This window comes from Gavialis gangeticus, unplaced genomic scaffold (genome assembly GCF_001723915.1).
Source record: "Gavialis gangeticus isolate Ggan-Ray unplaced genomic scaffold, GavGan_comp1, whole genome shotgun sequence".
Classification (NCBI taxonomy): Eukaryota; Metazoa; Chordata; order Crocodylia; family Gavialidae; genus Gavialis; species Gavialis gangeticus.
This window is the reverse complement of record NW_017729031.1, coordinates 118,341,104-118,364,197: the sequence shown is the minus strand read 5'-3', so window position 1 is coordinate 118,364,197 and position 23,094 is coordinate 118,341,104. Positions and strand designations below refer to the sequence as shown.

At 45.0% G+C, this 23,094-nt stretch overlaps 1 protein-coding gene across 3 annotated transcripts in view; it reads right to left on the bottom strand.

Moving 5' to 3' along the window:
* SKAP1 (src kinase associated phosphoprotein 1) overlaps positions 1–23,094 on the bottom strand; it is a 352,931-nt gene that overhangs the window by 38,295 nt on the left and 291,542 nt on the right. For all 3 annotated transcript variants that reach the window (XM_019523682.1, XM_019523681.1, XM_019523683.1), the window contains 2 exons: positions 19,169–19,231; positions 3,113–3,225 (listed from right to left, as the gene is read on the bottom strand). In XM_019523682.1, the coding sequence (XP_019379227.1) occupies positions 3,113–3,225; positions 19,169–19,231 (176 nt within the window). The remainder of the gene's footprint in view (positions 1–3,112; positions 3,226–19,168; positions 19,232–23,094) is intronic.

Below are 23,094 nucleotides of genomic sequence, written 5' to 3'. Positions count from 1 at the left end.
CACCCTCCTGTCCTCAGGTGTGGATGCTTTACCTCAGAGTTAGGTGTCATGCTTGATAACAGTGTAGTTGAGGCAATGTGGGGCTCAGAAGCAGCTGCAAACCTGTCTAGGAAGCTGGGTAAGTAATTCAGGAGGTTAGCCTGAACTGAGCTCTGGGCTGCTGTAGGCCTACAGTCAGCAGGGCCTAAACAGACCAGCAGAGTGCTGGCTTAAGTGCAAATATATGAGTTACAGCTACTCTCTGGCTGCAGTACAGACACAGCCTAAATACCAGAATTTTGGCCCTGCTGAATGTGGGTTTTGAAGGTCAGGGGAGAGCTAAGAATGGAACTCCAAAACTCCTCAAAGCATCCTGCTGGTCTATTGGTGAATACTGTTTGTTCGGCACAACACCCTCCATGCATTCCTTTGGTTCAGAGGCAGGCCTTCCTTTGAGCTGCATTATCATCCGGACCAGCCTGGGCCAGGCTGTGCTCTAGAAGTCCTCATGTGCATGACAGACAAGTGCCCAGCTATTCCTATATTTACTCTATTCCACTATTGTAAGCCACTTCTTATTCCACACCCATCAACCAACCCATGGGGCTCTTTAGCCTGGAAAAGCACAGGTTCAGGGGTGATCTGATGGCCACCTATAAGTTTATCAGGGGTGACCACCAGGATCTGGGGAAACATTTGTTCACCAGAGCGCCCCAAGGGATGAATGGTCATAAACTACTGCAAGACCATCTCAGGCTGGACATAAGGAAGAATTTCTTTACTGTCCAAGCCCCCAAGGTCTGGAACAGCCTGCCATCGGAGGTGGTTCCAGCACCTACACTGAACACCTTCAAGAGCAAATTGGATACTTATCTTGCTGGGATCCTATGACCCCAGCTGACTTCCTGCCCTTTGGGCGGGGGGCTGGACTCGATGATCTTCTGAGGTCCCTTCCAGCCCTAATGTCTATGAAAGCTATGAAATCATAGTCTCCACTGCTCTCACTTTCACTCTAAAGGCATCCTATTGCCAATACCTGAATGTGAAGGTAATACAGACCCTTCTGCACAGCTAGGAAATAAAGGCAGCTTTAGTTTAGACAAATCAGCAAACTGAGCAGGGCTCTTCATCTGGGAAGAATCTGACATGCAGCAATAAGCCTACCACCCTTGCTGCCCCCCACTTCATCTACAACATACAGAAGAGAAATGGAGGGAGACTAAAAAGGCAGCAACATGGCCCAGGGCCTGCTGAGAGCATTGTTGGCAGTGATGGGGGAGGAATCAGGAGTCCCAAGCATGTGCTCCTTCCCACAGAAATAATGCTTTAATATTAAATGATAAAATAAACAAAAACAAAAGGCCTGCATGAATCTGGGATTGCAGCTAGGGTGTTGCAGCAAGAGTGCATGGTACCTTCTCATGGTCCCAGCTGTGTTCTGGAGGAGACACTGTCGGAACTGAGGGACTGTGTTACCAAACGGCCCTCAAGAACTCCCTGGGGGCTGGCAGATGGAGCTCAGCTCCTCCTAGGATTGGGATCCTGAGAAGGTAGTGGTAGCATGGCACAGGTTCTGGATTCTGGCTATAAGAATGGGTTAATGTCTTTGGGCTGGGCCTCTTCTGGCCTGACACTGGTTTAGCAGCATTAAGGAATCTACAGCAAAGCCCTTTCACCCTGGCGCCTCTGGTTTTCTCCCCATGAGTTATTTAGGCCCTGACTGTCAGAGAGGCAGAGCGCAGGCAGACCCCATGGATCTCAGCAAGTGCTCTATCCACTGGAACCTGAGCCTGTCTTGTTTCTGGCCTTCCCAGAACACATAATTGGAGCTAGGATACCCACTGACTACATCTGAATCCAACCAAAAGGGCTTCCTGGGGTAGCCTGATGGCATACCAGCAATGTGGCAACAGTGCCAAGAGAAGTTGCTTTTGGAAGTGGCCTACTTCACTGCACCACAAGTAGGTGCTCAGGAGTCATGTGAGGTGGGGAAAAGGAATACAAGTCAGGTACAGCTCCAACCTTCATCAGCTCCAACCCTCATCATAACCAAGCCTCATCAGCTATGGGGGATGATTGGACAGAGGGGAAGAGAACATGCACTTCTTCCTGTCCCTAAGATCCATATTGGTATTGCAACAACACCTTTACCCCCAGGCCTGGATCAGACCCTCATTGCATTATGCACTGTATATACAAAATGCACCAAAAAAACCCACTGTATAGAGAATGCCAGAGTCATGTCCTACATACCCATCAGTGTGACAGTGAAATAACACTGCCCTTATACTGCAGCTAGTATGCACAGCACAGCCACCTTCCCTTACCATAAGCAACAGACAGGGAGGAAAGGTTGCTTACAGACCCCCTCCGGCAGATGGGAACCTGGAGAAGGCTCTTGCCTCCACTCCCCTCCCCCCAGAGGCACAGTGCAAACAGTTAATTTATTCACCTGCATGAGCTCCTGACAAACAGAGGCCTGGTCACACCTGACTGAGCAACTCAATTACCCCTATAATACCAGAGCAACAACACGCACAGACTCTATTATAGAGAAAAAAATCTTGCTTTTGGGCTTTTTAAATATCAGGTGCAAATGCAGGAGGAAGCAGTGCTTAATATGTATGGCAAAAGGGGAGGTCAGAATTGGGCTCTAACCCCACAACAGGAGGGAATGTTATTCCAGCAGTTAGAGCACAGGGTCAAGAACTCCTGGGTTATGTTCCTGGATGTGCTACTGACTTGCTGTGTTAACCTCCATGCTCTGTGCCTCAGCTTCTGCACATCAGCTGTGAACAAGACACAGAGGCCTGATCCACGAGGGAAGGCGAGATGTATCAGCTCTGCTCCTGTTCTCCTCCTATTACCAGACAGCAGGAACCTGGGCTTCCTTCCAGGTGTTAAGCTAGATCTGACCATGTCCATAGTCTATAGCCTGCAAAGCCTGCAGCCCAAGAAAAAAAAATCTGGACTGCACTCATCTCATATCACAGCCTATTTCTGTCCCTGCCAAGGGACACTGAGATGCTACAGCAATGGAAGACAGGAACTTATGTAGATGGTAAGCCAGATGTGGAAGATCTTAAGTTCTGAGGCCACAAATGGTTCAGGAAGTTGGTCCTCAGCCCCCTACCTTGCTCACAATGTAGATGATATCACCACGCTGAAAGGACAGCTCATCTGGGTAGTCGCTGATACAGTCCCACATGCTTTGGTAATAATTTGCATAATCTTTCATGGAGCCTCCTAGAAAGAGACAAAGTGAGAGAGATAAGAGCAGTGGACAATGACCAGAGGATTCTCCAGTTTCTCAAGGGAGTGGCCTCTGTACCGGCAACTCACTCCCCAGCAAGAAATGGTATGAGCTGACTGGAAAATTTCAGGTTTTTTCGTAGTAACTCTGGAACATTTATTATGTTTAAAAAAAAAATCCCTGTGAAAATTCTCTGTTTTTTCTAAAAACTGAAATTAAAATAAGCAACAAAAGAAATACTTCTTTTCAGGAAATGCTTTTGGTATAAAAAGTCACTTATATACCAAAGTCTTGCAGCTTTGGAAAATGCCAAATCGAGAACATTTATTAAAAACTGAACTGGAGATTGAAACATTTTAACCAACAGCATTTTCTGTTTGATCGCAGATCCCACTTTTTTTACCAAAACAAAACCTGACGTTTTCTACCAAGAGGAAATGTTTCTATGAAAAAGTCTATTTTTAATGAAAAAGCTGTTCAGATTGGTGGTAGGAGGAAGAGTAATCAGTCAGGCCAGACATATCAGAAAGAGCCCCTGCATGGACGTCATGTCTGCCTCGGCAAACCAAGGGCCTTGGATGGCCACTAACCACCATGTACCTGGAAGGATGGTGCTGGGGAAGGTAATGAATGGGTTTATTCATTAATAAAGCAAGGGATTCTATCCCATCTTGTAATCAAGCAGCAGCAACCAGCTCATGATCCCATACCAGCTTCCTCCAGTCCCAGTGAATTTGATGGACAAAGTCTTTCCAGGGTACCCAAACCCACAGTCAGGTGTGATATATGACAGCGTTCCAGAAATTAATGATAAAATGGCTTCCCACACTGTATGTTTGTTAAAAAAGTGGAAAGCTACTCAGCAGCGGGGAACACTGATAGAGGTACTGTCAAACGCACCCATTGTTTACGACTACGTAGAGAAGTGATGTGGTCCAGTAAACGATCATTGCACACACAATCACTTTATTACAAAACTACCATTAGTTTCTGGAACACACTCATACCATGATGACATGCCAGCAGTTACTGGGGAACTAAACCATGGCCTTCTGCTCAGGTTAAGGAGTCCCAGCCGATGCTGTAGTTATGCACTGGACTTTTATTCTTGCTGGACCTGAGCAACAGAAGGAGAAGTTTGCATAATAAGCCACAATACTATAAAGACACATCATGTTCCACCTCACAGGCATGGGCAGCCTTAACTAGAAGCCTCAGCTGTGGTCTGGAGGACAGGAGAGGGTCTAGGTCAGTGATTCTCAACCAGGGTGCTAGGGCATCCTGGGGTGCTGCAAGATCTTTTGAGGAGTGTCAGGAGGTGTGAGGAGATCAACAGAAAAACTAAGCAGATAAGCGCAGGCTCAGGCTTGTCCCTGCCTGTATGATCCTTCATCCCCTGTGCCAGGTCCCATGGCAAGGAAGTAAGCACTGTAATCTATAAATTAGTTTTTGAAACTGGGTGCCACTCAGTTCACAAAAGTTATGGAAGGGTGCCTCAAGTCCAACGAGGGGTGCCTTGAGCTGAAAAAGTTTGAGAACCACTGGTCTAGGATGGGAACAAAGAAAACTCTATTCTAAACAAATGGTGACATTTATTCTGAAGAATGGTTTATTTGCTGAAAAGTGCATTTGAGGGTCCAATAAAAAATAGCTGTGAATTTTTGCCAAATTTGGTCATTACTTTGGCTGAAAAAAAAAAAGAAGAATATTTTGGCAATCCTGCTTCCCAGTAAACATTTCAATTTTTCATTTCAAAATGAGGTTCCTAAATTTAAAGCTAAAAAATAGAGCTTTCTCCATCCCCCAACTTCCACTGAAAATGACACACATCACTTAATTTCAGGTCAAGCAAAAATTTTTGGTTGACTCAAAACATAGTATTTCCCCATCAATTCTTCAAATGGGGGGCTCAGGTGGCATGGGTGCTACAGACGCACAGTTAACTGCCCAGAGACCACAAGTTCAAGGCACTCATGTCACAAAACTGTAATTGAAATTAAATTATTCCAATGAATCTGCAAATTCTGCTAAATACCTTGTCACACAGGGACACGAAAAAGGAAGGAAGTTCTTCAATTCAGTTCAAGCAAAAATATCAGCTCTACTTAGGTAGCAACTTTCATCTGAGGAAGAATCATTATGCTCATTTTACAGACAGGGAAGTTGAGGGACAGAGAGGAAGCAGTTTGCCCAAGGCCACTCAGTAGATAAATTGCAGAGGCAGGCCCATTTGTTGAGCTGTGACAGCAGAGCTAGCTAGACCCACCAGGAATCAGAAGCCCTCTCAATGGCTAGAGGGAGACTACAATAGCTAATTCTTCTGGACAACAAATGACGAACAGAAACGAGTGAAGGTTACAGGTTAATAGCCAGGATGCCCAGTGAGGACACCACACAAAGAGCTCCAGCCAGACCTCACTACTCCCTGAAGGCATCTAAAGAGCCACTGGATGCCACCCAGTGAAACTCTGCTTGGAAATGCAAGTGGACAAGGGCAGGGAAGACAGCCCTGCAGTTGCCCACCGTCCCCTCCAGCCAGCACCTCCTTCCTGGTCTGATAAAGGGACAGTTTGGCCAAAGCTAAGAGAAGATTAGGCAGAAGGTCCTGGGATTTTGAGGTCCTAGGGAAAAGGAATGAGGTATCACCTTTCCCAATACTCTGTGCTAACCATCAGATCAGGGCTGTCCAACTTCAGTATGGCCATACGCCGCTGAGGCATTCCCCCTTGGGGTGCCCCCGCATCACATGGGCAGTGCCACTGGCAGTAGGAGAGGCAACCGCATGGGCCACATGTTAACTGCTCCACTTGGCCACCAGTTTGACAGCCCTGCAAGAAATCGTATGTTTTGACTGGGGGTTAGATAGAACAGCGTTCTAACGGTGCAGCACTGAATTGAGGATGCCTCAAGATGCAACGATATAGACAGCTCCCCAATGAATCCAGTGGATAAATAAACCCACTTAAACAACATTCCAAGGGCTCCGATTCAAACCTGGAATTGAAATGGATAGGGTTATATACCAGTTTGACGCAACAGCGCATCAAGCCCAGGAAACATAAATGGAAAATACTGAGCGCACGTTGGAGAGAATGTTTCTAATATTGTGTAAGGGACTGAAAGATAAGGGCACATCTGGAGTACTGTGCCCAGATTTGATCACCTAAATATGAAAAAAGACATTACAGAGATGGATAATGTTACAGCAGGGAGCAACTGGAATGACTCAGGGACTTGGGGAACTTAAATAGAAAGGCTGGGAAAAAGTAGGTCTGTATCCTTTGGAAAAATATTAAAGGGGGAGTGCGCAGTGGCAGGGAAAAGATTGTGAAGGGAATAGAGAGGGCAGGAGCTACTGAGTTATTTAAGCTTGTGTAAAGTACAGGGGTTATGAACTAAAGCAAAAAAAATATCAGGAGGTGCCTATGTAGAAATGGTGAGTGAATAGCTGGTAACAGACAGAAAGAGTAACTAATGCAAGGAGGTTTGGGGGTTTTCTTTTTGTTATAAATGGAACCCAATGAGGGCAACTCTTCAGTGAGCAGAATAACTCAGTAATGGGGTAGGCACAGGCCCCAGACCTGTTGATTTTCTCCTATGGGATACACAAGCACAAAATGTGGGAGAAAAAGGAGACCCATGACATATAACACTGAAACAAGCTGACCTCACTTATTGCAAAGAAACTGCACAAGTGATTGCTTAAAATATCAGTAATCCTACAGAGCATTAGAATTAAGTCACTAACAAATACGTTTAAAGTAAAATGGCCACCAAATTCAGAATGCATTGGGTTTCAGCCAGGGACAGGTTCTTCCCTCCCCACCACAAATATGGGTTTTTTTTTGAGAAAATGGAGATTTTGGACTGAAACTGAATGCTTTATATTGCAAGGGGTTTCTGAAAGCAAGAGCTACACAGAGTCTATTTACCCTTTTTAAAAAGCTTTTTAGCTCAAAGAGTTGATGGGTCTGGCAGATCACCAGGAGTTACAGAGTACAATCCTGGAAGATAAAGACACTACTGAGAAGCTGAAAGTAGTTCTTTGCACCACCTTTCATTAACTAGTTAAGGACACCTGGGTGATGTGCAGCATCCAGGACTTTTCTGGTAACAAGTGATGGGATGATCCAAGTTAAGTTGAAAGAAGAATTTCTGGAGCAAACTGATAATTTTTAAAAGCAGTAAATCACCAGGCCAACACGGAACATCCAAGAATTTTGAAATGTATGACGTACCTGAAGGGGCTGAGAGGTTACCATAAAATATGCAATCTCTTTTTTAAAATAGCCATTGGTTCCAGGGATCAGAGCAGCAAATGTAGTACCTATATTCAAGAAAGGCTTGAGGGGTGATCTGAAGAATTACAGACCTGTAGGCCATACATCTGTACCTAACAAATGGTTTGAAATCATAAATAAAAATAGGAATCACAAAATATTTAGAAGATCATGACCTGACAGGGTCTCATATGAGTGAATTCTAGGGCAAAAAAAAAAAAAAGTCATATCTCACTAATCTCCCAGAATTTTTGAGGATGTCATCAAGTAGTGGATGAACCACTCTACATAATTGAGACTTTTGAGAAGTCCTCTTGAGCCTCTGAAAAGTTCCTGAACACAAAAACAGTCTTAAAGAAACAGAGCATTTTAGAACAAGAAGAAAAACTACAGTAATTAAGAGGCAGAAAGGAGGAATGAAATGGTCATTTTTTGTCATTATAAAACATTAGCATTAGGTTACCTCAAAGTTCAGCATTAGGTTCTGCACAATTGAATATATTTATTTAAGGATTGACAACATATGGACCATGGTCTGAAGCCAGTCTGCTTTTGTCTTTGCCTGTGCTCATGTTGGGACTGAGCAGTGAAGAACTGTGCCAGGACTAGGGAGCTAGAAGCAGTGCCCGCATTACTGCCACTTTTCTCCACTCCCTCTGACATCCCTAACTGGGCTGGGTGGGGGATGTGGGGAGAAGCAGCAGCATGGAAGCAGCTTCCAGCTCCCCAACCCCAGCACAGCTCCCCCTCTGGCTAGAAGCTGCTCTCATACTGCAGCCAGGCTGGGAGAAGTGATGGTGCTACAGGAACAGCTCCCAGCTGCCTGGCTTTTGCAGGGGCACAGGAAAAGTCCTCCCTTCCTTCCTCCCTCCTTCCCCAGCTATCCTTCCCCACACCCCCAAGCCCCTTTGCTGATGTACTGCTGAAGCCAAAAAAGGCTCAAAAAGGTTGCTGGTTCCTGCATTTAATAATGATCAGGAAATAGGTCGGGTAGTAATGGGGCTAAATTTGCAGATGACATCAAACTATTTAGTTTTGTCAGGAGCAGATATGACTGGAAGGAACTTGCAGAGAGATCTGAACAAGCTGGATGAAAGAGCCACATGATGGCAAAGAGAGTACAGGGTCAGTATGTGCAAAGAGAGGTACTGTGTCAGGAGCTACCTTAGAGGGACTACATTAACTCTATCAATTCAGGAAAAGGACAATGACTTCACAGTAAACAAATCAATAAAGTATTGTCCTCAATGCACAGCCTGATCAAAAAAGCAAACAAATTTTTAAATTGCATATGAAATGGAATGGTTGATCATACAGAAGATACCAGTTTAATTATTATATGGTGCAATATCACTAAGAAAACTCTGTGCAGTACTGGTCACCCCATCCCAAAAAGAACATTTCTGAAGTCCATGAGGCTCAGAGAAGGACAACAAGAATGACCAAGAAGCATTGCTTGCTTCTTCATTAAGACCTGACAAAAAGGCTTTGCATTCAAAAGCTTGTCTAAGTCTACCCCAACCATGCAATTGCTCCAATAAAAGATACCACCCTCAACAATCGTTGCCTCTCTCAAGGGACTAGAAAAATATCTTGAGATAGAAAAGATTAGGATTGTGACCTTAGAATAAAGAGAATTGAGGGAACATGACAAAAGTATATAAAACACTGAACAATGTAAAGAAGATATATGGGAAACTTCTGCTTTTCTTGTGTCTTAACACAAGACCTAGGAGCCAATTCAATGACAAGTAAAGGTGGGAAAAACTGAAAGCCAACCAAATGAAATATTCTTTCATTCAACGTGTAATTGAACTGTGGGACTCCTTCCACAGGGGGTTCTTGATGGCAAGAATTAAACAGGGTTAAAAAAACAAGGAGCAGGACATCTGTAGCAATATCAAGCATATCCATTTAAAATAAGACCATTATACCAAAGGAACTATAAGAAGGTGCTTACGCAGAAACATTAAGTGAGTAGCTGGCAACAGATGGAAAAAGCATAATGAATGCAGACAGGTTTTTAAAGGGAACCAGATGGGGCAATTCTTTAAAGAACAGAATAACTCCGGATTGGGAGAAGGCACATGCCCCAGACCTGTTGATTTTCTCCTAACGAACATAAAACCACATTTTGGGAGACAAAGGAGGCACAAAACACACAGCACTGAAACAGGCAGATAGTAGAAGGGACATTAATCCTCATGTTCTAGGGCCTAAGCCAATCTTTAGTGGAGATCACAATGAGACCTAAATGTGGGGATAAATTAGCCCATGTCTGTCTGCTGGGGAATTTTGGTCACTGTCAGACAGGACACTGGGCTACAAGGATTGCGGCCATGATCTTATCTAACAAGTCCAACGTTCGTCATTACTAAATCCTGCTGTTCTGCTCTGGAGGATGACTCTGGAACCAGACTCACAGTCCCATCCATTTCTACAGAAATTGGATTCATACTGAAAACCAAAAATCCTGGCCCTTGATTCTGTATTCACTTACAGTGTAGTGATGCTATCCATTTCAATGCAGCTGTTACTGATTTACACTGATATAAGAGGGAAGAGAATTGGGCTGTATGTTTATAGACCTGAGAGTCATCAAGAAAATCATCTAGACATGACTTTTGCCACATTTGCTGCCCAAGTCTGCGCAGTCTGAAGCAAAGGCTATGAGAGGAGTGTGAACTGCCCCCATTCATTTCAATGGTGAGCACTGCTTCTGAAGACTACTGATGACAGTCTAATTATCAATGTTTTTATTAGCTCTTTTCATATCACAGAAACTACCTGCCAGGAAAGAGGGTGGAGTTAAGTTGGTGAATGAAGCCAGGGCTTGTGGCTGCTATTTGAGTAGTGGAATTTGGCTCTGTTTACCCTAGACAGACAAACTGTGCGGCAGATGTGGCTATCCCCTCTACCCAGCTCAGAATGCAAGGGATTAAAAACTGCCCATTTGCTAAGAGGAGGAAATTGGTGTCTTGGCAAGATGAGATTGAAGCTTTCAGTTTGATTTGCTGGGGCAGTTTGGCTTTATGGTGTCCTTGTGGCTCTAGAAATTAAAAACAATAGTTTTACATTAGCCAAATGCTCATCTGGCATTTTGACCATTTGATATAATTAAGAAAAATACCCATGACAAACCTTCTCCCCCTTCCCCCACAGCTTTCATTTCAAGGACTTCTCTCCACCTAATTATTTTTCTATCCCATTTGTCCATTTGGATTGAAGTACAAAATATGAAGACTAAGGTATGAAGACAGGCACTTGCACTGCTCTAACAACCCTTCCCCTTGACATACAGCCCAGTAATTCAGAGGCAAGAGTCTAATATATTATTTAGTGTAAAACAGACACAGGACCTAAACCAGTCATGACAACGCTAATAACTGAAACAGTTCTAACGATTAACAACAATTACAGCCACCAGGAAGATGCTAATGAGTATGAGCAGGGCTTTTAAATGGTTGGCAAGGTTGTCAGTATATTAAGCCAAATTTTTTCCAGGGTGGCTTCTTATTTGGGTTCCTCTCCTTGAGAAGACCTACGTTTTCAGAGTTACTGAGCACCCACAGTTCCCTTCCTTCTTAAACTTCAGGCTCATGGCAGTTCTGTCTGGGCCCACCAGGCCCCCAGAGACGACTTGGAAAAACATGGCCTTAAAACACTTTTCAAAACCGCAAATAATAAGCGCTCTAGGGATTTGAATTTCCATGGGATTCATCTGCAAAATTCCATCAGCAACTTCTGAAGATCTTAGCCTTACTCTTCAAGTACATTCAAGGCCCTTAGCAGGTGCAAAGGGAATCTGAGCTAGAAAGCGAAACATGGGAGCCACTTGGCAACAAAATTAGTGTCCCTCTTTGCCTTTATAGATCCTGTTGTTTCCTACTAGCTTCACAATGCTGTGGGCCTGAAAACAGCTGAGGGTCTTGGATGAGCCTCTACTTCAGTGACACAGCTCTACCTGGGGGTGGCAAAGCCTAAGACAGGCTAAAATGGACATGGAAAGGTCATGAGGGAACTCATTGTGCTAAGAGCTTTATTTATATGCAGAAGACCCAAAATAAATACATCCCACTTATGGAGAAGGAGTGGTACCAGAACCAGAAACCAGATCTGATTTTTAGAGAAAGTTAATCTCTATATAAAGGACTGGACTGGTAATTCTCAACCTTTTCCATGCTGGGACTCTCCTCCCATATCAATACGACTCGTGCAGGTTGGTTATAACCCTCAAATTTTGAATCTATGGACTTGAGCCCTCCATCAAACTCTGGGGGAGTGGCCAAATTTGAGAGGCAGATGTTTACATTTACAGCAGACCCATCTCTGATTAGCTTCAATATGCTGAGTCTCTAATTCCATCAGCATCAAGAATAGGTAAATGAGGTTATGCACTACCAGAACTAGGTGAGTCTCCACAGATTTGATAGGGGAAGCAAACTATTTGTCTCAACATCCTTAGTCCTAGAAAATGGGCTAGAGTTTTTGAGCAGGAGCTTTCACCAGGCTTCTAGTTAGGTTGGAAATGCTTCAAAATAAGCTTCTGTATTTACCTTGGCTCTCACGTCTCTGAAAGTGCCTTTGGTTAGGGATTAACCATCTTGGTCCACAAGAAATTGGTAATTTTGAGTCTCAGGAAATGGGGGATGTATTTTAGAAGTGTCCAGTTAGACAGATACAAAGTTAACCAGACTTGTGAAGTGAGAAGGAAGGTCTAGGTGAGGAGTCAGCAACGTTTTTGGACAAAGTGCCAAAAACACCCACAACCTCAACTTGTAAGATGTTGGTGTGCCAGGGGCAGACGACGGGAACTGTGAGGGGCCCTATCCTCGCTGTGGCAGCTCAGCCCTGGCCCCTTCCCCGAGGCATGCATGCCCAGCAAAATGTCTTTGTGCACCATGGTCTGGCATGTATGCCAGGGGGTTGTCTACCCAAGTCTAGATCCATTCCCTGGCAGACAGAGATGGCAAAGGAAGGCAGCTCGCGACCAGACCATCTTCTGTGAAAGCCACGAAGATAGCAGGTTGTGAGACCACCTTCACCTAGAGTGCCTTAAGCAGCAGCTCATCTTCTGTTCTGATGTACTGACTTCTGGGCTCACATCCTGATGGATCCTGGCTTACCAAGCCTAACCTGTCTTTTCCTTTCATTTGCAGGATGGCTGCAAAATCTTGCTTGTACATCTTTCCACCATAGTCCAACCCTAACAAGTGGCAAATCCATCAGTGCCAGCACGCATAACTCAACGTAGTTGGATCGGCATGAACTGATGCTAAACCATTCAAGGAAGGTCAGTTAGGAAAATGAAGCAGCCTCTTGTGGAAGTCACTAGGTGTTGAATGTAGGTCATTAAAGGCAAAGAAATCAATCCCTTAAATTTATTTGTATGACTGCAGCATTTACAGCCTACTGTTGAGATCAAGGCCCAAATGTGCTAGGTGTTGTACAAATACACAGAGATAAGCCTTGCTTGAAGAACTAACAATTTAAATAAGCAAATAAGAACAGGAGGGGAAAGAGACACAAAACAGGGTGAAATGACTTGCCCAAGGTCACATAACAGGCCACCGGAAGAGGCAGTATTAGAATCTTGGTCTCCAGACATCCACTAAACCTCTTCTTCAGGAATCCCTCGTATTCAAGGATGATTGTCTTCCATGATTGTCTTACCTGTGTGTCTGAAGATGGCTGAGGCCCATCTGGGATCGACAGGCTCTACAGCAGCTTGCACACGTTTCCATGTGGCATGTATGGTGCTGGATTCTTGATTTGGTATGCACCATGCAGTTTCTGCCACTCCCGCTTTTCCATCTCCTGTGGTTGTCATGAGGTTTCAAAGTACTGAGATCCCTGCAGCAAACTTTTCCTCCATTTGGGGCGGTCCTGGGTGATGGTCTTTCGCGAGTTGACATGGATGTTGCATTTTTTTAAGACAGACTTGAGGATATTGCTGAAGCACTTTGGCTGCCCTTCTCTTTAGCGTACATCTTGGCTGAGCTGGGAGAATAAAACTTGCTCCAGGAGTCTGGAGTCGGGTATTTGGATGACATGTCTGACTCAACAAAGTTGATGTTGGATAATCATTGGGTCAATACTCATGATATTTGCTTGCAGGAGGACACTAACTTTGGTGCATCGGTCTTCCCACTGGATTCAGAGCATCTTTTGCAGGCAGCATTGATGGTACTTCTCCAACAACTTTAGATGTCTCTGGTACATTGTCCATGTCTCAACTCTGTATAGCACGGACAGCGTGACAACTGCTTGATAAATCATGAACTTGGTTTTGGATCTGATGTCAAAACCTTTGAACATCTGTTTCATCAGGCGTCCAAAGGCTGCACATGCACATTTGAAGTGATGTTGAATTTCTTCGTCAATGTCAACCTTCTGCAAGAGATGGTTTCTGAGATATGGGAAATACTCAACCTTCCCCAGTCTCACTATGGATCTGGATTACCAGATCTGGGGACTGTTCATTAGGAGCTTGTTGGTGGAAGACCTTAGTCTTCTGGATGTTAAACATCAGCCCCATTGTCTTGTATGCCTCTGTAAAGATGCTGACAATTGCCTGAAGGTCTGCTTCTGAGTAAGCACACACTACAGCATCATTAACATATCTGGAGTTCAATGACTGAGGCTGGTGTGGTCTTGGTTTTGGCTTGGAGTCAGCTGAGGTTAAGAAGTTTACCATCCATTTGGTAATTTAGCTCCACTCTGGCTGGAAGTTTGTTGGTGATCATATGTAGCATCACAACAAGGAATATTCAGATGAGTGTTGGAGTGACGATGATGTGGACATCTTTGTGATCATGGGCAGAAATGATGACATAGTCCACAGTACATTCTATGCACTTGATCAAGAAAAAGATGCCACTGCAGTTGACCTTTCCTACTCCTTCCTTGCCAATGGTTCTGTTCCAGAGGTTAGAGTCACTTCCAACTCTGGCACTGAAATCACCAAGAAAAATAAGTGTCTCCCTCTGGACTATCAGAAAGGATTTGGTCAAGTTTGGTGTAGAATTCCTCCTTGGCTTCATCAGCAACATCAAGAGTCAGGGCATACACACAGATGACAGTGGCATATTGGCTCCCCACCACTTTAAGACAGACAGTCATGAGGCACTCATTGATTCTGAAAGGGAACTAAATAAGTTGGTTTATGAGTTCATTCTTATTGGCAAAACTAACCCTGTGAAGTTGGAGTTCTCCTTCCTGTTTACCCTTCCAGAAGAAGGTACAGCCACCTCCATGTTCTTTGAGCTGCCCATCTCCTGCTTGCCAAGTCTTGTTCAGTGCAGCTACATCGCTGTTGTGTTGCCTGAGTTCTTCGGCCATAATTGCAGTGAGGCGCTCTGGGCATTCACTATTAGAGTTGTCCATGAGGGTGCCAGTGTTCCACGTCCTGAAAATGATGATGTCTCTTTGCTTGTATTTTCCACCGCAGTAAAGATGTTCCCACTGGATGCAGTTATCCAGTCAGGAAGAAGATAGACAGGTTATGTTTAGGGCACCTTTTCTAGCCCCCTCTCCATGTGGGGTAAGCAGAGTGGACTATGAAGAGGACTGCTCAGTCACAGTTACAGCTGCCAAACCACACTCCTGTCTCATCCAGGTGCTAGATGACTTCCTTGTAATTGCCGAATTCTTGGAAATGCCACCCTTGCATTTTCATGACAGTTCCTGACTAGGAGCTTCCAGACCTCACAATCCTGCTCCTGTCACCATTAACTGGTCACCAAAGGGCTTGAGGAATGTGCTAGAAAAGCTGTTTTCATGGAAGACACCTGTGCATGACTTCTTTTATCATAGAAGAGCTGCTGCACATCAGCTTTCACACAGCTCTCGACAGAATGGGACCCTGATCCAACAGCAAGAAGAACAAGACAACTGGGGATCTTGTTCTGCTGCAGACTTCATCTGCCTTCACAGCCATTGAGATTCTAACATCTTCTTCCACCTGCTCCACCATTGAGGACTTGGAGACCCATGGCTGGGGGCTGGGAAGGCTTATTATAGTGGTGATCTGTACTTGTCATATAACAGCACTGTCAAAGGATATATGTGTGGCTTTTCAGGAAGGAAAGCAAGTACCCTGCCCCCTAAACCATTCTGCCTCTCAAAACAGCTTGGTTACTTGCTTCTTGCTGATCATAACTCCAAATTCACCGTTACAGAAATCACAGGAGAATTAGGAATTTTAGCTGGGAGAAGGGAAAATTTAATTCCATTTTTATCTGCTTCAATTTTTTTTTATTTAAAGATTTGCCTTTGCAATGTTCTCTTCACCTGTTTCCCTCAGTACTCCCCCTTTAGTGTGTTGGATTAGATGCTACACAGATGAAAGCACAGCCTTGTGTTTTGATTGAAGTATGGTTTATAAATATTGGGACGTCTGTTTTCTAAGCTTTGGGGCGCTGGTACCTGCTGTAGCTGCCATATGCTCCAGTGGCCTAACAACTCATTGTGCCAGTAGGGCATTTAGGTGGGAATAAGCACAGCAGAGATGCAAGGAGCTGAAGAATTCTGGTTTTCTCAGATCTTCATGAACAGCTGCAACTCATATCCATTTGGCTGAGTATGGTAGCATAAGTAGGGTTAGGTGAAAGGGACATCTGCTCTGGGCACCAAGTTAGGAGGGGTGCTGGAATCACCCCCCATCCCCACAGAGACCATGCTCCAGCAGCAAGAGCAGCCTCACGGCTTACCCATGCCCGGAACTCCAAAACAGTTCCCGGTGGCAGCAGTTCAGCCAGGGGCTATTTAAGAGTTCCTGGAGTGGGTAAGATTGCTGGACCCTGCCCACACCCTACTTTCAGAACTGTATGCTCTCCCTACCACCACTCTCAGAACCCCTTTGTGCTCTCCCCTCCCCACCACCCTGGTTCATCCTCAGGGTTTGCCCCAACCACTGACTTTGCTTGTTATGTCATTGGCTAAGTGCATCAGTAATACTCTAACAATGATAGCTGGTCCCAAGGCTTTTCATAGTCGAGGAATAATTATCCAGGAGATACAAGGTCCAGGGGAAATTTATGATAGCTAGGTGCAATTAGCTGCACTCCATTCAGTTTGTGAACAATCACAGATACTGAGGTTATGGGCAGCACTGGTTCAGCTGTTATAATAGTTGTAGGCAACATTGGTCAGCTAAAACTCTACTTGGGAGCTTGTAACCAACACCTGAATAATGTTTAGGACAGCTGCTGTGTGCAAGAGTGTGTATGCATGTATATACATATACACTCCCTCAAATATAGATTATTGGAATCTAAGGCTTTCATTACCAAAACCCACATGCCTCCCCATAGCGTTTCAGCTACTGCAATAACTATGCTGTGACAGCCTAGTGCAGACATACCCAAGTTAACTCAGGTACCAGTGTCAGTTTAGCTGTAGCAGCATGGCACTCTGTGCAGCCTGCAAAACCCACCCAAGCAGCAGAATAAATCCGTGGATGTCAGCCCACACTGAACTTTGTGCTGCTACTGCTAGGCTGCAACCAGTATCCAAGCCATTGACTGCAGTGTAGACATACCCCAAGTAGAAAACTTTGCAGTCTCTATTGTTAGGTCACTAGAGGGAGACAGTCGCACACTAAGCTGGCAGCTCCAAAGGTGTTCTACAGTAAACGACACTGTGTCTTTTCCCTACACAGATGGGGCAGCATAAAGTGACAGAAGCACAGCTTTGTGCTGAGACCCCTTGGACCGTAAAGATACATGTGTGCATGTGTATGTGTGTATGCATACCCACACAACACAAGGTTGAATAAACATGGCAGAATCTTCCATGACCTAGTAGTTAAGTATTCTCCTTTAATTCCTAGGACTGCAAGCTCTATAGAGAGGGAGCCAGGGAGGAAAGAGATGATGAGGGCGTCTCCCAAAGTACATTTTGCCAAGAGGCCGCCATTTCCTGAGTAGGGCTGCAGCAAGAGAACTGGGGCCACAGGAAGCTCACAGCTGCTCCCACCCAAACTGCCTGCACACAAGTGCTTCTTTCCTGTGCCAGGGGCGGAAGCCCAATGGGGAAAAAAAAAGGCAGGTGGGATTGAGGGGAGCTGGGCAGGAAACAGACTTTCCGCTCAGCTCCCACACATCACATTCTTAAGGAAAAAGCAGGGGTGGGGACACTGGATGCCATGCATATGCTGCCAGGGTAGCTTGTTCTACACTGGTGTGAGGGAGGAGGGGGAAGAGTCATCAGGGTGGGGTTTCTGAGGCCTCAGATATTCCAGCAGAGTGATCCTCCCCGTTCAGCCTTCCTGTTGGCTTTTACTGGTTGTGACTCACTTTCCATTGTCTGGTTGTTTTTTTTACACAGCTCCCCCTTCCCCTTCGCCATTGCCTCAGCTTTATGACCCTGGCTCCCTCTCAAGGGCTTTCTGCAATACCCATCTCCTGTTGAGAATGGGGTATAGGGAGAGAGAGAGACAGAGAGGGAGAGGTGCACTTGCATTTGCCATTGGGATCTTTGTAACCACTGAACAAGCTGCTTGCCTGATGTCTGTAGAGCTCAGGTGCTTTAATGGAGCTTTGGCACTTTTATCTAATGGCTGATTGAGTCAGCTTTAGCCTAAAGTGCAAAAAAGCTCTGCTGAAGGGCCCAATCTATATAGATGCTGCAAACCTGGGTTGAAGTAACATGCTGCAGCTTCCGGTAAATGTGTTTTTTTTTGTTTTTAACATCTGCAAGCAGCCAAGAGAGCTTAACTAATCACCTGTAACCTGCATAACAGTGAAGAGTTGGAGGAGATGTGATTTCATGCCCACTGCAATTTCATGTCCAATTAAATTATTTACATTAAAAAAAACCATTAATTCCTAATATGCCTGGGATGACACGTGGGCACCTGGAACTGGAACCAGCCAGCCCACCACTCCAAGAACACACATCTCTGTTGGCTCCTGCCTTTGGCCTCCTGATCTGAGGGAGCAGGAAAATGGTGCAGTCCTTACATTCCCCAATTATCTTAGAATCAGGGAGCCATCCTCTCGTTTCAGGAGAACGGTCTCAAAGCTGCCCTGTCCCTTGAGTGGAGCACAAATCTGTCCTCAAGGTTAGAAAATGATTCCTTCTCCCTTCCCAACAGGGCAGCGCACTCCCCTAGCTAATATACACTGAGACAGATCTAGGTCCAGCATTTGGAAAGGGGCACAATGCTACAGATGGCAGGGGGCTGGGAAGTGGCAGTGAGTTGCTGGATGGCCTCATTCCACTAGAAAGTAGTGTTAATACCCAAGCAAAAGGAAACCTCACTGGCAGCCAACCTTAGCAATGGTGTGACTGGAGGGAAAAGTTGGCGGGGTGGCAGCAGGAGTAGCAAGGACTGTGCAACGCCCATTACAGTTGGGTGGAGCAGGGATGGTGTCTGTAAGGTAGCTGTGTGCCAGAGAGACGGAGGAACTGTGAAGGCTGGTGGACAAGGATCTTCAAAAACTCCTGAACAGTCCCCAGAGTCTGGGCCTTGATCAAACTTCCGCCCTGGATAGTCTCTTCCCTCCTCTGACATTCTCTACAATCTCAAGCCCTAGGCTTTTCCCATTCTCTGCACACTCAGCTCCAGATGTATTTGCTTACTCTTAGTCAACCTCTGCAGATACATAGGGGCAGGCCTATTCTGCAGTCCAGATCTGAGGAGTCCACTTACCAGTTTTAATGTTACTTCCAGCATCCCTTATGTCCTCTGGAAAGGGCACGTCAAGGTCTTCATCTGAAGTGGAGGAAATAAAACAAAAGGAGTTTGTTACTGAGGATTTAATATGAAGAAATTTATTCTTTGTGAGACACAGAGAAGATGGTAGGTTCCTTAGTCTACCACCTCTTCAGAGATTTTACTGTTTTCCTGACTCAGGCCCAGTGAACTCAGTGCTAACCTCACCCACTGTCTTTGCTGGCAGCAAAATCCCAGCCCTTAGGACTTGACTGGGCACCCATCACCCTAGTATCTAAACATTCAGAGCACAGTCAACATAAGCCCATGCCACAGACCCAAGGAAAGAGACACAACATAAAGTCCCAGTGCAAGTAGACTATAGGAGGAGTTAACTCTAGCTTTTATACAGTGCTGTTCATCAACAGAGATAGCAAAGTGTTTTACAAAGGAGGTCAGTATCATTACCCCCATCTCATAGATGGGGAAATTGAGACAGCAAGAGGCTAAGTGATTTGCCCAAGATCACAGAGTAAGTACATCAGTGGCATAGCTGGGAATAGGTCCCATGTGTCACAGGTCTCAATCCAACACTCTACATCTACTAGGTCACACTGTCTTCCAATTAATCGTTCAAGGGGACAGAATCATTATGTGGAAGGAGCAGAGATACTATGGTGATGGGCAGCAGCACCAAACCTGTAAGCAGGCAGGCAAACAGATGATTTTGGCTGAGAGAGCATCTGACTGTCAAAATAATAAATTCTGCATTTAGACTGTGCTGAGGGGAGACGGAAGTCACTAGCTTCTAGGGACTGGTAATATTTTAAGACACGTTGCAGAAACCTATGAATTGTTATTAACACTAGTGAAAACAATCACTTATTAGCATCATAAATTTACATGGCACTTTATAAAGCTTCATACAGGAAGCCGTATTTCCTGAGCTGAAGAGCTTATGGTCTGCAAGAAACAAGACACCAAGCAATATTCCAGGAAAGACAGGAAGTAAAAAGGATTTTTGAAAGCAGCAGAATTTAAGACGGATTTGAAGGAAGAGAGAGAAAGGGCACCTGGCAGCAAAAATAAAAAGATGCTGATCCAGGCCTGAGAAGATGGATGGTAGAAGAGGCAAAGATTATGGGACTTTTGACACTAACTTCAGTGGGAGAAAGTTTGAGCCACAGGAAAGGACTGACATGAGAGGCAGCAAATAGAAGGATGCAAGTGAGATGAGACTATTTGTGAGCACAAAGAGAATGAACTCAGTGTGACAAGACCTGGTCTGTACACAACTGCTGCACTGATTTAACTGGCTTTAAATAGAGGTTGCTTAACCCTGAACAAAACACCATCAGAGATTGCTTTAGAACTGTTTCCCAACAGGATTGTGTTGACTTGAATTAAATCAGCATGTCAGCATCAGCACCCAGCTGCCACCTGGTGCAAGATCTTTGTACTAAGGGACTCATTCCAGTTCAGAAGCTCTAACAGTAGTCGCATCCATGTAGATCTCAGCTACGTTCCAGAAAGGGCCGGCCCATGCTGAAGGGTTTTGGCTGAATTGCAGCTGAATGTGGGTCCACTGCATGTATGGATGAGGCCAAGCAGCAGGGCTGGATTTCTCCCCAGCACAGCCCATCAACCCTGAACAGAGGACCTGGTCTATTTAGCCTGTGGGTGGGAAGTCGGACAGCTGCCTCCCCGACTCTAGTGGAAGCAAGTCTGTAGATTCGGAAATGGATTGCTGTAAAGGTTAGCCCAGGGTCATTTGGCAGGTTTTCTTTGCAACCAGAGTGACTAGAAATGGAATTTAAAAAAAATGAAAACCAATCCCAATGCTTCTCAAAGACAGGTATACATCTATAGCACCTAGACCTTAAAGCTACCATGACCAGGATCATTCAACTCCACCTACTGCCAACAACTATTGACAACCATGGGTTGTTTTTGCAGCACAGGCAAGCCCTGTGCAGAAGTCAGAGGCGCCTTCCCAGAAGGCCAGTCTGCAGGTCTGAATGGATCTGGTTTTGATCTTAGGATAGATCCATAGGTAAACCCCAGATTCATGATGCTCCACAGTGGGCAGGGCCATTAGTCCACACCAGTCCTTTTGCTGATACCATGCAACTTGATCACTAGGCAGGAGATAATCTGCTGCGCTTAAGCACTTTCTGAAGACAGAGCTCTCCCCCCACCCCCCGCCCCACCCTCCACAACCCTGGACCCAGCTGTCTCTTCCACCGGATTCTAATCAATGCAAATCAGGTCAGCCCTCCGCTGTGAATTACAAATTGGATCCAAAGTTGGAGGGTCACTGCAACTGCTCCCCCATTAGACGGGAAGCGGCACCAAAGATCTTTTCTAAATAAATCAGACTTTATTGTAAAACTCGGCCACTGACGAGACATAAGCTCATTAGCATTGATTTTAAAATAAATTATTGAAAGTGGCTTTTGCCTGCTCTTTGCATTTGTAAAAGAGAATGTAAATGTATCTGCAACAATGATAAAAAAACCTCACTATCAAGGCCATCAAAACTAGATTCCTTTATCCTTTCAGACAATGACACTTAATCTGGCCTTGGCATGAAAGGGAGGCAAATCTGACAGATTCTCCTAGTATAGTTCAGTTCCAGAACAGAATCTGTTTGTCATTGTACCTTTGGAGATATCTCCAGGGCAGAGCCAGGCTTATACACTGAATGCCAGGACTATCAATACAGAACCCATCAACCACTGCCAGCTGGACTTGATAAAGAAGTTATTGGTAGAAAGTTCTCCCCAGCCAGAGTCAAGAGTAGTAGAAAAGTGCTGAAACTGCTCCATGGCTAATGCCCCATGCACTCAATAGAAGGGAAAGGATGCCCACTGATTAGGGGACTGATATCAGTTTTGGGAGACCAGGGGTCAAGTCCCTGCTTTGCCAGAGACTCACCGGTGACTCTGGGAAAGTCACATGGTATAACTCCCCACCCCCAACCAAGCTAGGGAGTATAAATAAAAGACCAAGGAGCTCTGATAATAGGATGCTGGAAGCCATATCTGTTCCCTCAACAGATGGGTTTTCTAATGCCAAAGTGGACACTTCTATTCCGCCACCCACACAGAGCCTCAAGATTCTCAGATGATAGAAGCAAGGCAGAAAAACGAGGGAGACAGGGAAGCAAAATCTCATTGATTTGGACACAACAATTTCTTGCTTTATTTTTGACCTAACTCCCAGCCCTCCATACCATTTCCAGCTTATACATTCCTTGATAAGACCATTCTAATACCAGAAATCAGCACCCAAGATATTGTACTGGGACCTGGGATGATAGCTCTATTCTTCTGAACCTGCAGATCAATCAGAGGCAGTTCATTATGGGGAAACTTTCCAAGGAGCCTCTGGAGCTCACAATCCCAAAACAGAAAACGAATGATGCGTATGACTCCTTTTGGAACTAAATAGCAAAGCCACTGACTTAGCTTTCCCCCAAGAGGTGACACATGCTCACACAATAAATGACTCTAGCTGCTTCCTGGAAATATGGAATTAGCTATTGCTCCTTGTACTCTTAGAAAGAGATGCTCAGATTCTGTGGTGTACATGCAACCATCTAGGTACAGGGAGAGACATGGTAGGACAGCCCAAGTGTATATGTTCTAAAACTCAGTTTCCCCAGCAACAGTGGGGATATACCCATCTACCTCAGAGATAAGTTGCTTAATTCCCAAGAAGCTGGATGTGACACTCGGATATAAATTATTGGAGAACGTCATTAGATAACAGACCTTGTTTTACCTGAACCCCGTGGGACCATCCCCTGTTCATATATGTGGAATGGTAATATATAGGAGGTATCTATCTAATAAAACAGCACCAAAAAAGAAAGAGGAACATAAGACCAAAAACTACATGTAACCTGTATGTGTATACAT